We start from the raw sequence: 12278 nt of genomic DNA on the forward strand, positions 1-12278 counted from the left end.
GTTCTCCGCGGCTCCGATTCAACTATTCGGATTACTCCGAGGACACGCTCCCAGCCGCCTTACGGCCCAATGAAGCAAGTCCTGGTCTGGTTCTTGTCGCTGTGCAACTTGACCGCTGCAGGACGGCGCAGCAGACGTTCCAAATTGTCTTCATCTCATCCTCTCTTTCGTCGCCCGGGGATTCGTGCAGAGATGTCTGTGCTTCCCCTTTCCTCTCCCACCTTACCACACAATGGTGGCGGGCCGACTTCACTGTCGACCCGAATCCCTATCATCTTCAAACGTCTACTACGGTTCCATCAAATGGTATGCTTCGGGCACGATGCTCAGCCTCAGGCGCGAATTATCATGACCCTTGGGAAAGTAGGACTTTGAACTGGCGGCGTGGCAGCTGACGTATCTATGTCTTGCACCAAAGAGAGTGTAAGCAGTTGTATTCTTGCTCCTGTGAGCACAATATATTTACGATAGCTGTTAGCTACCGGAATGTGTACTTTCACAAACGTATGCATGCATCTTGATTGTTGAAAACATAATTCATGGGTTCCCGCAGAGACCAAAAACACTTGGGCGAGAGACGACCCTGCAATACTCATCCTCATAGCAGGGTGTCTTGTCGGTGCGTTATTGGCATATGGATGAAGGTCTGCGGTTTCCGATATCACTATCCAGTGTCTGCGATTGCCTGGTCGGTGGTGTACTCTTACTCCCCATTGCGAGTTGTGCAGTTAGCATTTCTCATGATCTTCCGAGACTTCCTGCTCGTCGGAGCAATCGTTGCCACACTTCTCTGGTATGTGCTGAAGTAGACCAGCTTCTCGTCTACAGCTCAAGCTCGTTCATATTGTCAGGCTTTTCGCCAACAAGGTGCTTCTCTCTCCCCCGACACATTCGTCGCCTTCAGATTCAAGAGTAGAATGGGCCTATGCTTTCGACGTCCATACAAACGCGTTTTTCCCGTTCTACCTGACCCTGTATCTTGCGCAGTTTTTTCTGGTCCCAATTGTCCTCAGGAGCAACTGGATATGTCTCTTTGTTTCGAACACCTTGTATCTGGCTGCGTATGCATCTGTTACATCTCAGCGGATGTTACTCTAATTCCTCCTCGGCAGCTTCGCACAATACTTCTACGGAGTCTACCTCGGTCTCAACGGTACTTCCTCTTTTTACATCCGCTTTACATTTCTGACGGTCCCTGATCGGTACAGCTCTTCCATTCCTGGTTCGTTCCGAATTGCTGCTGGCGCCTCTTCTTCCGCTCTTCACAGGGTACATTGTTTCCCTGCTCGGCTTTAACGTAGCGCAGCACGTCCTCTCAATGTACTTCGGTTCATAATCAAGTAAATAATGAACTCGTGGACTCTCATACTATATGGTATAGATGTCAGTGTCAGTGTGCTGTGCCTGCCTGGAAATTGCGGTGCCACAAAGCACTGTTTGTATAGCCTCGTATGGCCCGTCACAAGTTATTACGTCGCGTTGAAACACCGATATCAAGAGACTTCAGCAATTCTGTTACAATTCAAACCCCGACCAAAGGGCCCGCGTCGCCGTCGCGCATCTGGCACAAGCTCTCATAAACTATCACCTCCATATACCTGCTTTCTCTCTCGACCGCCGACTCCCTGCACTTCCATCACAATGAGCGGCACTCGAGCACAGGTGGAGCGGGCTATAAGCCAGATCCAAGACAAGCAACCACTTCCAGAGATCGACTTCACTCAGCATCATCTTGAGAATGGCTTCACCATTAGTACGCAGGAGCGGGTCGTGAAGGAGGTCAGTTTCCTCGGCTGGTCTACACTCTTCCATGCTGTCGACTGACATAACGCATCCTCTTCCAGGTGCAGGCACCTGCAATGTCCATCCCAACAGACGCACAATTCTTCTCGCGTGAAGATCCGACGAAGCCTGATGTCGCGTTCCTCAAGAATCATTTCTATCGCGAAGGCCGAATTTCGGAGGAGCATGCCCTATACATTCTGGAGAAGGGAACAGAGTTGCTGCATGCTGAGCCCAACTTGTTATATGTCGACGCCCCAGTGACTGGTATGCAGTATTTGCAATATGCGGTGTTAGTACCGGATGCTGACCGTATGGCCATGCTTTGCTTTTCACTGGCAGTCTGCGGTGATATACATGGGCAATACGTGAGTGATCGGGATTCCCGGGAACTTGCTCGTCGCAGTCTGTTGGTCCTGACGCTCGCTAGTATGACTTAATGAAACTATTCGAAATTGGCGGCAGTCCAGCGAACACACGATACCTCTTTCTCGGGGACTACGTCGACAGAGGATACTTCAGCATTGAGGTATGTCGTCCCTCCTTCCACCGGATAGACGCCAGCTGACAGTGCTGTGTAGTGTGTACTATACTTATGGTCCCTCAAAATATGGTACCCAGATACCCTTTTCCTCCTCCGCGGTAACCATGAATGTCGGCACTTGACCGACTACTTCACCTTCAAGCTTGAGTGTATGCGTGTTTCTAATGCTTTAGAGCGCTCGTGCTGACATCTCACAGGCAAACGCAAGTACTCGGAGCGCCTGTACGATGCTTGCATGCAATCGTTCTGCGCTCTGCCTCTCGCCGCCATAATGAACAAGCAGTTCTTCTGCATTCATGGCGGTCTGTCACCAGAGTTGCAGACTCTTGATGACATCCGCAATGTAATCCACTCCACTATGGCGTCACTGAAGTCCACTGATTCATCCTCACTTTGAATTTACAGATCGACCGTTTCCGCGAGCCTCCTACGCAGGGTCTGATGTGCGATATTCTATGGTCTGATCCTGTAGAAGACTTTGGGCAGGAGAAAACGAACGATGGCTTCGTGCATAACCATGTACGAGGCTGTTCGTACTTCTTCACGTGAGTGGCTATAGTGCTACGTGCACGATGCCACCACCGGCCTTACTCACTTGTCCATCGGTTCAGATACCAAGCAGCTTGCCAATTTCTTGAGCGGAACAAGCTGCTCTCCATTATTCGAGCTCATGAAGCGCAGGATGCTGGGTACATCCTCTCATTCGTATGCAGCCCTCCCTTTTTGACTATTTATTCGTAGCTATCGTATGTATCGAAAAACAAGAACCACTGGCTTCCCATCCGTCATGACGCTCTTCTCCGCCCCCAACTACCTCGACGTCTACAACAATAAGGCTGCCATTTTGAAGTATGAGAGCAACGTGCTGAACATCCGCCAATTTAATGCCACTCCCCATCCGTATTGGCTGCCGAATTTCATGGACGCATTTACGTGGAGTCTACCCTTCGTTGGCGAGAAAAGTGAGCTTGTATTGGTTACGCGAATCCTTCCATGCTCATGAGGGGATTCAGTCACGGACATGTTACTTGCCATGCTCAATTGCTGCACAAAGGAGGAGCTTGAGGAGAGCTCGGATGATGAAGGCCTCTTGGTATCGCCTACGATGCCTGTTGCCGAGGTTCCTCAGCCGACAGCGGAGGACTCACATGAGCGGCGGAAAGTCATCAAAAACAAGATTCTTGCTGTCGGACGGATGGCAAGAGTCTTCGCTTTACTGCGGTTAGTTGTACAAGGTATCATTGCTTTCACACTGCTGATGCACTGATGCAGCGAGGAGTCCGAGAGGGTTTCAGAACTTAAGAGTATCACTGGCAACGGCAAGCTGCCATACGGTACTTTGGCACTGGGTGCGGAAGGCATTAAGGATGCCATTTCTGGCTTCGAGGACGCGTACGTGAATCCACTCCTCATCTGTGTGGCATGGCTCTGAACCGTTGCACAGCCGGAAATCTGATATTGAGAATGAGCGTCTGCCTCCAGACCTGTATGATGCGGAGTCTGAGGAAGGCAGGGCGATCCTCTCTTCAGGCCCGTCGACTCCAGATGGTCACCCCGCGTCGCCACCGCCTGCGAACGGAGTGGCAGAGGCTCTCGAGCAGGTGATCTCGAGCGGTACGGCAGGCACAGCTTCGCCCGTCAGTGGCCCGAGCGAGGAGACACCTCCATCCCCGATATCCCCTGTGCCCTCGTCACCAGCGACGCCATTCAGACGCGGCCATGGCCGTCAAGCTAGTCTTGGTACGACCATGACGAGCCCGAGTACCCGTCGGAGAAGTATTGAGAGCACGATGTCACTCATCAAGGAGGTGACGGACTCCAACGTCCCGATACAGGATCCGGAGTTGATCAAGCTGGCAGAATCAATTGCGGGAAAGACGACTGCGCGGAACGGCAATGCCACGTCTCCGAGTTGATCTGCATCTGCCTGGATGACCTGGATGAGGGGTTGATAGGAACCTGGTTTGGTTGTGTATATCGGGTGGACTCGTGTTCTTCATACCTTGACGTTTCGTCCTTGTAATTACTCGCATTCCTGTATATCCACTATTTTCATGGATCGTACCGGCCACAGTAGCGTTATGCAAGCATGAGGACGAATTAATGGGCATTCGAAGTCGATTATGCGCTTGAAGCGGGGAAATTTTGTTCGTCCATTTCGGTGAGTCATTAGAGGTTCCCTAAGAATGGACACGATATCCATCACAAGGCATGCGCCCCCTGCCGCACTCGAGGAGCTCTTCCGAGAATATGACATTAATGCGAAGAGTCCTATGGAATCGAAGAACGAACAAGGGCGGCTGATACTAACAGGGCCACAATGGCTCCCCACCAACTACTTACCCCTCTCCAGCAGACGTGCAACATCTACAGTCTCGTCCCCCCACAAGCGACTCCGATGAAATCATTATGCTGTCAGTGGTACAAAGCTCTGGCTGCAACTTAGCCCAGAACTCATCCGATTGAGGTCTCCAAGTGAGCTTGAAAAGGTGTTCCAGGATTCGTCGGAGCTGGTTTCATCTTTTATAATTCACCTGAAAGTCTCATTATCGCGTATCCTTCAATGTACGAGAACGAAAGGCTCCTTCACAGCTATTCGCAGGAGATGATCCCATTAGACAATGAAGAACAGCATGCGGAAACACTCACAGGTGAGATTTGAGTCCTGTTTTCGAAAATAGTCGCTTCTCGCATGCTCCGATGCGGATTGGGCATCTGAACCGCCTACAAGCCGTTTCTCAGTTAATCTGATTCTTTGCGAGTGGTTGGACAGATTAGCATTCTCTATGAGAAGGCCCCGCTGTGGATGAAGAGAGGTCTGATAGCTCCACTTTTTGCGTCATTTTCGTGCTGATTTTATGCGCTTTTCCGTCATTATCAGCAAATCGCGCAGCTTCGGCATCAGCACCACAATAAGGAGCCAAAACGGCTCTGATGCAGACAGCTCTGCCGATGGAAGGAAAGCAAGGTTTAGGAAGGGATGTTCCCCTCCTTGGAGGTTCAACACAACAATGCTGCTTGCGTCACTGGGAGAAGCATGCTCTGCCGTAGCCGGAGCAAGACAGCGGGATTCAACCATTTATCCATTCTCAAGAGATCCCTATTTTCCGTTGGGGCTGAGGAGGACCTGAGCTGACAATTGACTTACCCTCAATCACCGCGGTCAACATAAGGCGAGATGACCCTTCCTTGGCCGAGAGCTGACTAGCACCGATTGTCAATGCAGCCGATGATGCGCGCTGCAATGCTAAAGGCTTGACATCGATGTCCCCGCATTCAGAACGTGACACTTGATTGTCGTTGAGGACAGGTTCTGTACACAGAGTGAGTGAGCACCTTTCTGCGAAGTAAAATCATACCAGACTGGCAATCGATTTGCTCAAGCGGTCCATGTGTACGTAATAAGAGCATTGGCACGGCCGTTTCGTGGCAATTATTTTCTTCGCTCTCGGGGATATCGTCCATGACTGCCTCATCAGCCAAAGGCATGTCGGGGCTGTCATTGGCGTTGGTGGAAGATCCGGTCGGATTTTCAGGCACGGACGGAAGTTGAGAGGTGGTGGTAAATTTCTCCAGCCACAATTCTCTCTTCGCCTTTTTGTTCCTCAATGCCTCTGCAAATTTCTCGTGGTCTCGCTTGCTCCTTGAGCGCCAAAGGGATTCCTCCGAATGTGGGACGTAGAAGAGGCGATACGTACGCACGCATACCTTAATCTGAAGACGACCATAAGCATATACATCGGGCTGTCCCTCCTCTGGTCTATGCATCGAAAGTACTCTGCCGCATATTTTAAACCTAGTCAAAGTGCACACGAAAGGGAAATGCTGACCGGCGCAAGAATGGTCGCCTTGAAGCAGGTAAAGTGGGGATTCCTTGGGTAGGTCCCTCCTGAGTGAATCAAAGATGGATATATTACAAATATTTGATAGATCTAACCGAAAGGTAAAACTTACCGAGACGAACGATGCAATGTAGGCTTGCCAGCGTCCAGTAAGTACTTCCGAGTCATCAAAGCTGGAGTCATCTTTGCCGAACAATTGTACCGTGATTGTCCTGCTCTCGGGCAACTAAACGCAGGATGTATAGGTGTCATAGCCCTCGACATCTTGTTTAGCACCAGAAGCTTACCCAGTCAATCCGAAACAGGTTCTCGTCAGGACCAAGAACACGCTCCGCATTACGTCGCCAGTTTATCTGATCCTGTGTGGTAGGTGCTGCAATCTCGCGCTCTCGCTTGAGGAACTCGAATAGTTCGCGACTCTTCGAGTCCATGGTCGCTGCCTGAACCTAAATCCGACAACACAGTCTTATGGTGGCCGGTGTAGGTCGCTAGTTCAGGTGACATACCTGTCTAATAATAGCTGCAGTCACTCTATCAACAGTGAATAGTTGATATGCGTCCTGCGGCGAGCAATCAGCCAGTTATTTGGGCCAGAGCCTACAACGTACCATCACTCCAAAGACCGAGCGTATCCTGTCCTCAAATGCGTGCTGCTCCAGATCGCCCGAGATGAAACTTCGGCAAGACTCGAGAAGCAGGTTGTAGAATTTGGCAGCGACAACATCTAGGTCGTCCTCCTCCTTATCCGGATCGCGCAGGGAAAATGGGAGTGCATTGCGTTGACGCCGAGTAAGAGGTTGCTTAACAAGCTTGACAGATAAATCCTTGAATTTACGCAATCGAGAATAGAGGAGCTACGGAAAACGTTAGAACTCTGCAAGATTCGTATAAGAGATGGTCTAACCTCGAGAAGGCGGATGATTACATAAAACGTGGTATTCGTGAAGAAGCTATACCGACGGCGAGAGTTGGCCTTTGTAAACGTAATATTAAACAAGATCGGCGCGGACGAGCCACTTGCTTCCACGTCAATATCTGGCACGTCCGAGCTCGTCGGTGAAGGCAATCTCGAACCCGCCGCGGAAGCTACCTTGCGTCCACGACCCCTGCGGCTGGTCTTCGCCTGTTCGTTCTTGAGGAGTGTTTTCCGCAATGCGCCCGATGTCCCGTTCGCCCCTCCTCTTCGACCGCCGCGCCCGACTCTCGAGGTGCTCGCGACAGCCGCCGACGTAGAGGAAGAAACTGACTCGACATCGCAGCCCGCGGACTGATCGCGATCAGAGAAAGGTTTGTCAAAAGACTCTGTGTCTTGCACGAAGAACACCGGTATGAACGTCCGCAGGAACATCTCGATCTCTCTCCTTTCTACTGCGGTGATATGTCCTTGCAAGGTGTCTATCGATGACATCGTTAGAGACAAGGCATCCTGCATCACCGTCATGTCTTCGACATTGAATTCTAGTTGATATCGAGGCCTCGTTCGTGAGAAGAGGGGATCGATCAGAGATGCACGTTTAGCCATCTGTTCGTCTCTGGCCGCTTCGACCTGAGTAACGAACGCTCGTGCAGTGAGATTCTTTTTCTCAGTCGCCCTCCATTCGATGGCCTGATGGTCCAAGGATTTGTAGAAGTTGCGTGCATCAAGCTCCCGCCAGATCTTATCCCACTCGCCAAACGCCTGCTTCCACACATCCACTCTACTTCTCAGTCGTGAGAGCACGACAGGAATTGCGTGTATCGGGTCATCATGAATTTCTTGCCAGACCTCGAGACCAGTCTCACGTCCGTAGATCTTTTTGAGCACACGGACGTGTATGCCCTTCCCTTTGCCGCCAAGATTGGGCCCCAATGTGAATGAGGCAAGCTGCGTCTCGTTCATTTGCGATATCTGAAGGTCGATTGACTCCAGGACCTTGATGGTGCGATGGAGACCCTCGAGGTAGAAGTCATACTCATGACGCTCCTCTTCGGTCCTATGGAGCGCCTCTTCGTAGATATTTTTCTTGTGAGCCTGAAAGAACGTATCCTCGCTCGCATACGTGGGCTGGGATACCCACTCGTCATTCAAGACTGACTTTGCAAGTTCATCGCGTCCCGAGCATGTGACGTTGATCTCCTGCAAAGAACGCAATCAGCATTGTGATGGATAGAGGTAGAGCGTCCTACGTCATCAGGCAACCTGCGATAGCTCCCATAGCGGATATTAAGCTGATTCGTACTCGGTCGATCCAGGGCAGCTCTCGGTTTCAGCCACACGTGCTCTATCGAGACCGCATCCTCCGTCGACTCGTCCCACCCCACAAAGCCTCTGAACTGCGCCATCAGCTCACCCTCCCCAAGGAATGAACGACTTTCTCGTATGAGTCGCGCTGTGTCAATCAAATCCTGATTGAACAAGTTGATGAGCTTCAAGAACTCGTTGTAAGTTTCGCGATGGTCGAGGGCATGTTTCACTCTGTCAAAGAATCGCTGGCCGTCAGTGCCTGCAGAATTCGGTGATTGTTTGATTAGAGTCAATGCGGATTCAATCTTGGGCGCTTGTGGGGTCCCGGATCTCGTGGGGCGATTTGAAGAACCTGCGGGTTCATCTGAAGAGGACGAGTCCTGCAGCTTTCTTCTCGTTACCTATTGAACGTTCATTTGTTGTACGCATACAGTATGTTGAACCCTCACCTTCTTGGGGAGAGGTCCAAAATGCCCGCAGCTATCTTCATCTCCAGCAATCCTCCTCTTCTGTGGCACCATCACTGCTGCTTCACTGCCGGAAGCCGCGTGCGAGAAAGTAGTAGCGTCCGATGTAGCTGTTGAAACTGCTGATGGAAGGACGACAACAGGGCTACCCAGTGGAGGATTGAGCTCCATCGATAGCCTCTGGAACTCCTGCACCAAGTCTGGTGCGTCGCTCAAAAGCTGTTGCATGCGATGGACCAGATCATTCTCGATAGCTTGCTGTGCTCCCTGTCGTTCGTTCTGGGACTTGTTATACAACAGCTTCATGAATTGCTCGTGTTTATGCGGCTGCCGCGCGTACCGAGTTCGCACTCGTTGAACAAATTCAAGTGCCGGGTTCAAACCACGATCAGCAGGCAGCGACATAGAACGAGGATGACAACCAGTGGGCTTGCTCTGAGGCGCTGTAATGGTAGGTATGGAAGCGCCTGGAGCATAGTTGATGTGATAGCCCTCAGGGAGAAAAATGTTGAATCCTTCGACGAGGGCCCGCTGATCGCGGAACAGATCAGCAACTTGCTGCATGACCTCAGACACTGGCATGCTATATACAAGAAGTGTTGGTCAGTAAATAAACCAAAGTGTTCGAGAAAAGTAGTGATTCAGTATCGACGCACCGTTTGCTTTTGAATTCCATCATGATTATGGCGAATCGGCTATAAGTCTTCGGCTCTTGGTGGAGTGCGGCCCTAACAGACTCGAGATAGCCAAGGGCATCATTGAGGTTGCTGCTGTTCGCCAAAGGTGTGGTCTGCGAACGCCGAGGTGGCATGGTAAGCTGGGCTCTCACCGGGCCCACTGAAAATGCGTGAGTGGCCGACAGTTACGGCTAGCGCCCAAGTTCGAGGCGATTTCGCGAGCCGCGCGTTTGTATGATAGGCGCATGGTATTGTACGGGAAAGAAGGAAATCAGTGTGAGTCATCCCATGGGCTCGGACACAAACGCTCACCTGAAGAGCTTGTTGCGATGCGGCACTTCACACCTGATCATTACTCAGTCGCAACGACTTCGCAAATAAGCGAGACTGGTTCCGGAATTTACTGACGTACCAGTAGCGACTCGACGGTCGATGAATAACAACGTAATCGTACCAAGTTGAGGAATCGTCTGGCGGTCCCCGAAGTGTAAAGTCGCTTAACGCCCCAGTGGCAGTCGCAGCGCAGGGTACAACAGCCACATGTGCCGGTTGCAAGTTGTTCGAATACCCGGACTCGAGTCGAAACGCATCAGCACATTAAAGGTGCCAAATTACACAAGAGGTGAGACATCGTGAGCTGTTGCGTACGTATGCTTTCACACCTATCCGACTAATAGTATGCAAAAGTATGCCAGAGCTTCACGTTGAGCCTCAGTCACCGCTACCAGGCCGCTGATGTGTCCTATACCGCTCGATTGACTGCCAACAGGGCATTGCGGTGAATCGAGTGCTGCCATTACTCCTAGTCGAAGTAAAACATTTCTATGCACATTGCACACTGACGACTGATCCTCGGAAGTGATAAATAGGGTGAACGGAAGATGCGCTACCATGGATCTTGAACCGCAACCACCATCTCCTTCCGCTAGCGCCGGGGGCTCGTCCTCCTCGTCAACGGAACTCGTGCACACAGACTACACCCCCAAACTTACACTAGCTGTCCGACAGGCCTTACGGCAATGGCAGGTTCAGGGACCCTCTGAGCTGCTCACTGACATCGACTCTGTGATCGATGCCGCCTTTGCGATTCATCAGGCAGTGCTTCAAGTCGTCGGCCGTGCCGAGCTGTTGAACCGAAACAACACTGCCCTGGACGATCTCCATAAACAGCGTCTTAGAGCTGTCGTGGACAAGTACCACCCCCCCTTCTTCAACTCACACCATCGACCAGCACCCACCCCTGTCCTATCCCCCCCTCCGACCACTGGACCCGACCTCACCGCGGCCCTCCAGGACCTTCGCTCCGCCCTCGATGCCAGGCTCGATGCCTTGGAGACTCGAATGGCGACTGCGGCCCCCCCGCCGCAGGCGAAGGCTCCCCCTCCTCCCAAACCTCAGGTACGTGGCACTCCCAAAAAGCGCTCGTACGCGGCGGCAGCCGCCCCTTCTCGTCCGGCTCCTCCCGTGACGACTCCGAACCCACCCGCTCCCCCGAAGGCTCACAGACCCAAGCACACCCCCGAGCCCTTGAGGTATGTGGTTCGCTTTGCTGGCTCCGCGCCGGCACACCTGCTTCAGACGCCCCCCGCCCAACTTGTCAGCGTGGTTAACGCAGCACTGGCTGCGATACCGACTGCTGGAGGACTGGCTGCACTCGCGGCCTACCCGAGCTCCTCTGGCAACATCGTCCTGGCTTTTCCCGCTACCACCTCATACCGTCGCATTGACGAACACCTCCCGACCCTTCGTGCTGCCCTCAAGCTCGACCCGACACAACACGTCTCCAGGGACGTCAAGTGGTCTCGGATCCTCATAGGCAATGTCAGCACCAGGACAGCTCCAGGCGATGCTGTCCACTCGACGTCGACTCTGTCGACCGAGCTCGTGAAGAACCCTGCGCTTGCGCGCCTCCGCATCACCCAACCTCCGCGCTGGGCACGTCGACCTGAGCAAATCGACGGTGCTCGCTCGTCCGTGGTCCTCGGATTCGAAGACCCGGATGGCTCCGTCCTCACTGCCCTCCTTCAGACCCCCCTCTTCGCTTTCGGTACTCCCGTCACCACGTCGCGCTGGCGTGATAAGCCACGCCTCCGGCAGTGTACGAGGTGCTGGGGCCTCAGCCACCTCTCTGCAGGCTGTACGAAGCCACCCCGGTGCTGTGTGTGCGCCGGCCGCCATCTCGAATTGGTGCACCGCGCTCGGTGCGCCATGTGCGCGAAGGAGAATCGCGCCGCCTCAGACCCTTGCGCTCACGCACGCTGCATGAACTGCCGTGGTCTCCACCACGCCGACTCCGACCAGTGCCCCAAACGCACCGCTTTCCGGAACGCTGGCCCCGCTCCGACCTCCTCTCTCGAGCGCCCCATGCTGCCCGCTGCTGGCGACTCTGATGTTGCCATGTAGGGGCGAGTGCGACTTCATTTCCACCACGTTCCTTCCTTCTTCTTTTTTAGCGCCCCCCGTCCGCTCCCCTCCGTCACCACAAGGCATGCCCGCACCGAATACGGGGTCAACATGCCGGCGTAGCAACACTTAAACGCAGGGGATCAGCTTTTATCCAGCCTGCTGCGTGGTAGGGTTCGCCGCGCGTCACCCATTCATTCTGTCGATTCCCTCATTACCTTCCTTCCGCCCCGACATCTCTTTGGCTGCCAACTCACTCCGCCCTTCGGCCCGCCGTCGTGCAATTCACTAACCCTGGTCCAGCCGGCTCCCCCTCAATGTTCAACTGGTCACCATGCC

At 52.9% G+C, this 12278-nt stretch overlaps 3 protein-coding genes across 3 annotated transcripts; 2 read left to right on the forward strand and 1 right to left on the reverse strand.

Annotated features, from left to right (window-relative positions):
- Positions 1–88: 88 nt before the first annotated feature.
- Positions 89–1367, forward strand: LAESUDRAFT_677150 (UNC-50-like protein). Its single transcript, XM_040905646.1, has 8 exons — positions 89–306; positions 368–423; positions 479–504; positions 554–619; positions 673–793; positions 852–1061; positions 1113–1153; positions 1209–1367. The coding sequence occupies exons 1-8, from the start codon at positions 193–195 to the stop codon at positions 1334–1336; spliced, it is 762 nt and encodes a 253-aa protein (XP_040765686.1). The 5' UTR covers positions 89–192; the 3' UTR covers positions 1337–1367.
- A 168-nt stretch (positions 1368–1535) lies between these two features.
- LAESUDRAFT_724436 (serine/threonine protein phosphatase 2B) lies at positions 1536–4454 on the forward strand. Its single transcript, XM_040908612.1, has 12 exons — positions 1536–1779; positions 1845–2049; positions 2125–2150; positions 2213–2311; positions 2364–2475; positions 2524–2669; positions 2732–2871; positions 2938–3015; positions 3068–3288; positions 3340–3547; positions 3599–3718; positions 3771–4454. The coding sequence occupies exons 1-12, from the start codon at positions 1642–1644 to the stop codon at positions 4240–4242; spliced, it is 1965 nt and encodes a 654-aa protein (XP_040765687.1). The 5' UTR covers positions 1536–1641; the 3' UTR covers positions 4243–4454.
- A 585-nt stretch (positions 4455–5039) lies between these two features.
- LAESUDRAFT_724440 (uncharacterized protein) lies at positions 5040–10099 on the reverse strand. The gene is made up of 14 exons (XM_040908613.1): positions 9949–10099; positions 9849–9881; positions 9516–9727; positions 8842–9442; positions 8335–8793; positions 7073–8284; positions 6777–7022; positions 6675–6728; positions 6456–6614; positions 6281–6394; positions 6157–6215; positions 5686–6104; positions 5475–5639; positions 5040–5079 (listed from the first exon to the last, which is right to left on the reverse strand). The coding sequence occupies exons 3-14, from the start codon at positions 9668–9670 to the stop codon at positions 5069–5071; spliced, it is 3654 nt and encodes a 1217-aa protein (XP_040765688.1). The 5' UTR covers positions 9671–9727; positions 9849–9881; positions 9949–10099; the 3' UTR covers positions 5040–5068.
- Positions 10100–12278: the final 2179 nt, after the last annotated feature.

Source organism: Laetiporus sulphureus (genome assembly GCF_001632365.1).
Source record: "Laetiporus sulphureus 93-53 unplaced genomic scaffold LAESUscaffold_13, whole genome shotgun sequence".
Lineage (NCBI taxonomy): Eukaryota > Fungi > Basidiomycota > Agaricomycetes > Polyporales > Laetiporaceae > Laetiporus > Laetiporus sulphureus.

Excerpts from the sequence above, each read along its gene's own strand:
- LAESUDRAFT_677150 (XM_040905646.1), top strand. The coding sequence starts at position 193 with ATGTCTGTGCTTCCCCTTTCCTCTCCCACCTTACCACACAATGGTGGC. Across the intron at positions 794-851 it reads ATCGTTGCCACACTTCTCTG|GCTTTTCGCCAACAAGGTGC; the intron begins GTATGTGCTGAA and ends TCATATTGTCAG. Across the intron at positions 1,154-1,208 it reads AGTCTACCTCGGTCTCAACG|CTCTTCCATTCCTGGTTCGT; the intron begins GTACTTCCTCTT and ends TGATCGGTACAG.
- LAESUDRAFT_724436 (XM_040908612.1), top strand. The coding sequence starts at position 1,642 with ATGAGCGGCACTCGAGCACAGGTGGAGCGGGCTATAAGCCAGATCCAA. Across the intron at positions 2,050-2,124 it reads TGTCGACGCCCCAGTGACTG|TCTGCGGTGATATACATGGG; the intron begins GTATGCAGTATT and ends TTTCACTGGCAG. Across the intron at positions 3,719-3,770 it reads ATTTCTGGCTTCGAGGACGC|CCGGAAATCTGATATTGAGA; the intron begins GTACGTGAATCC and ends ACCGTTGCACAG.
- LAESUDRAFT_724440 (XM_040908613.1), bottom strand. The coding sequence starts at position 9,670 with ATGCCACCTCGGCGTTCGCAGACCACACCTTTGGCGAACAGCAGCAAC. Across the intron at positions 6,729-6,776 it reads GCTCGGTCTTTGGAGTGATG|GACGCATATCAACTATTCAC; the intron begins GTACGTTGTAGG and ends TGCTCGCCGCAG. Across the intron at positions 6,216-6,280 it reads ACATTGCATCGTTCGTCTCG|GAGGGACCTACCCAAGGAAT; the intron begins GTAAGTTTTACC and ends TGATTCACTCAG.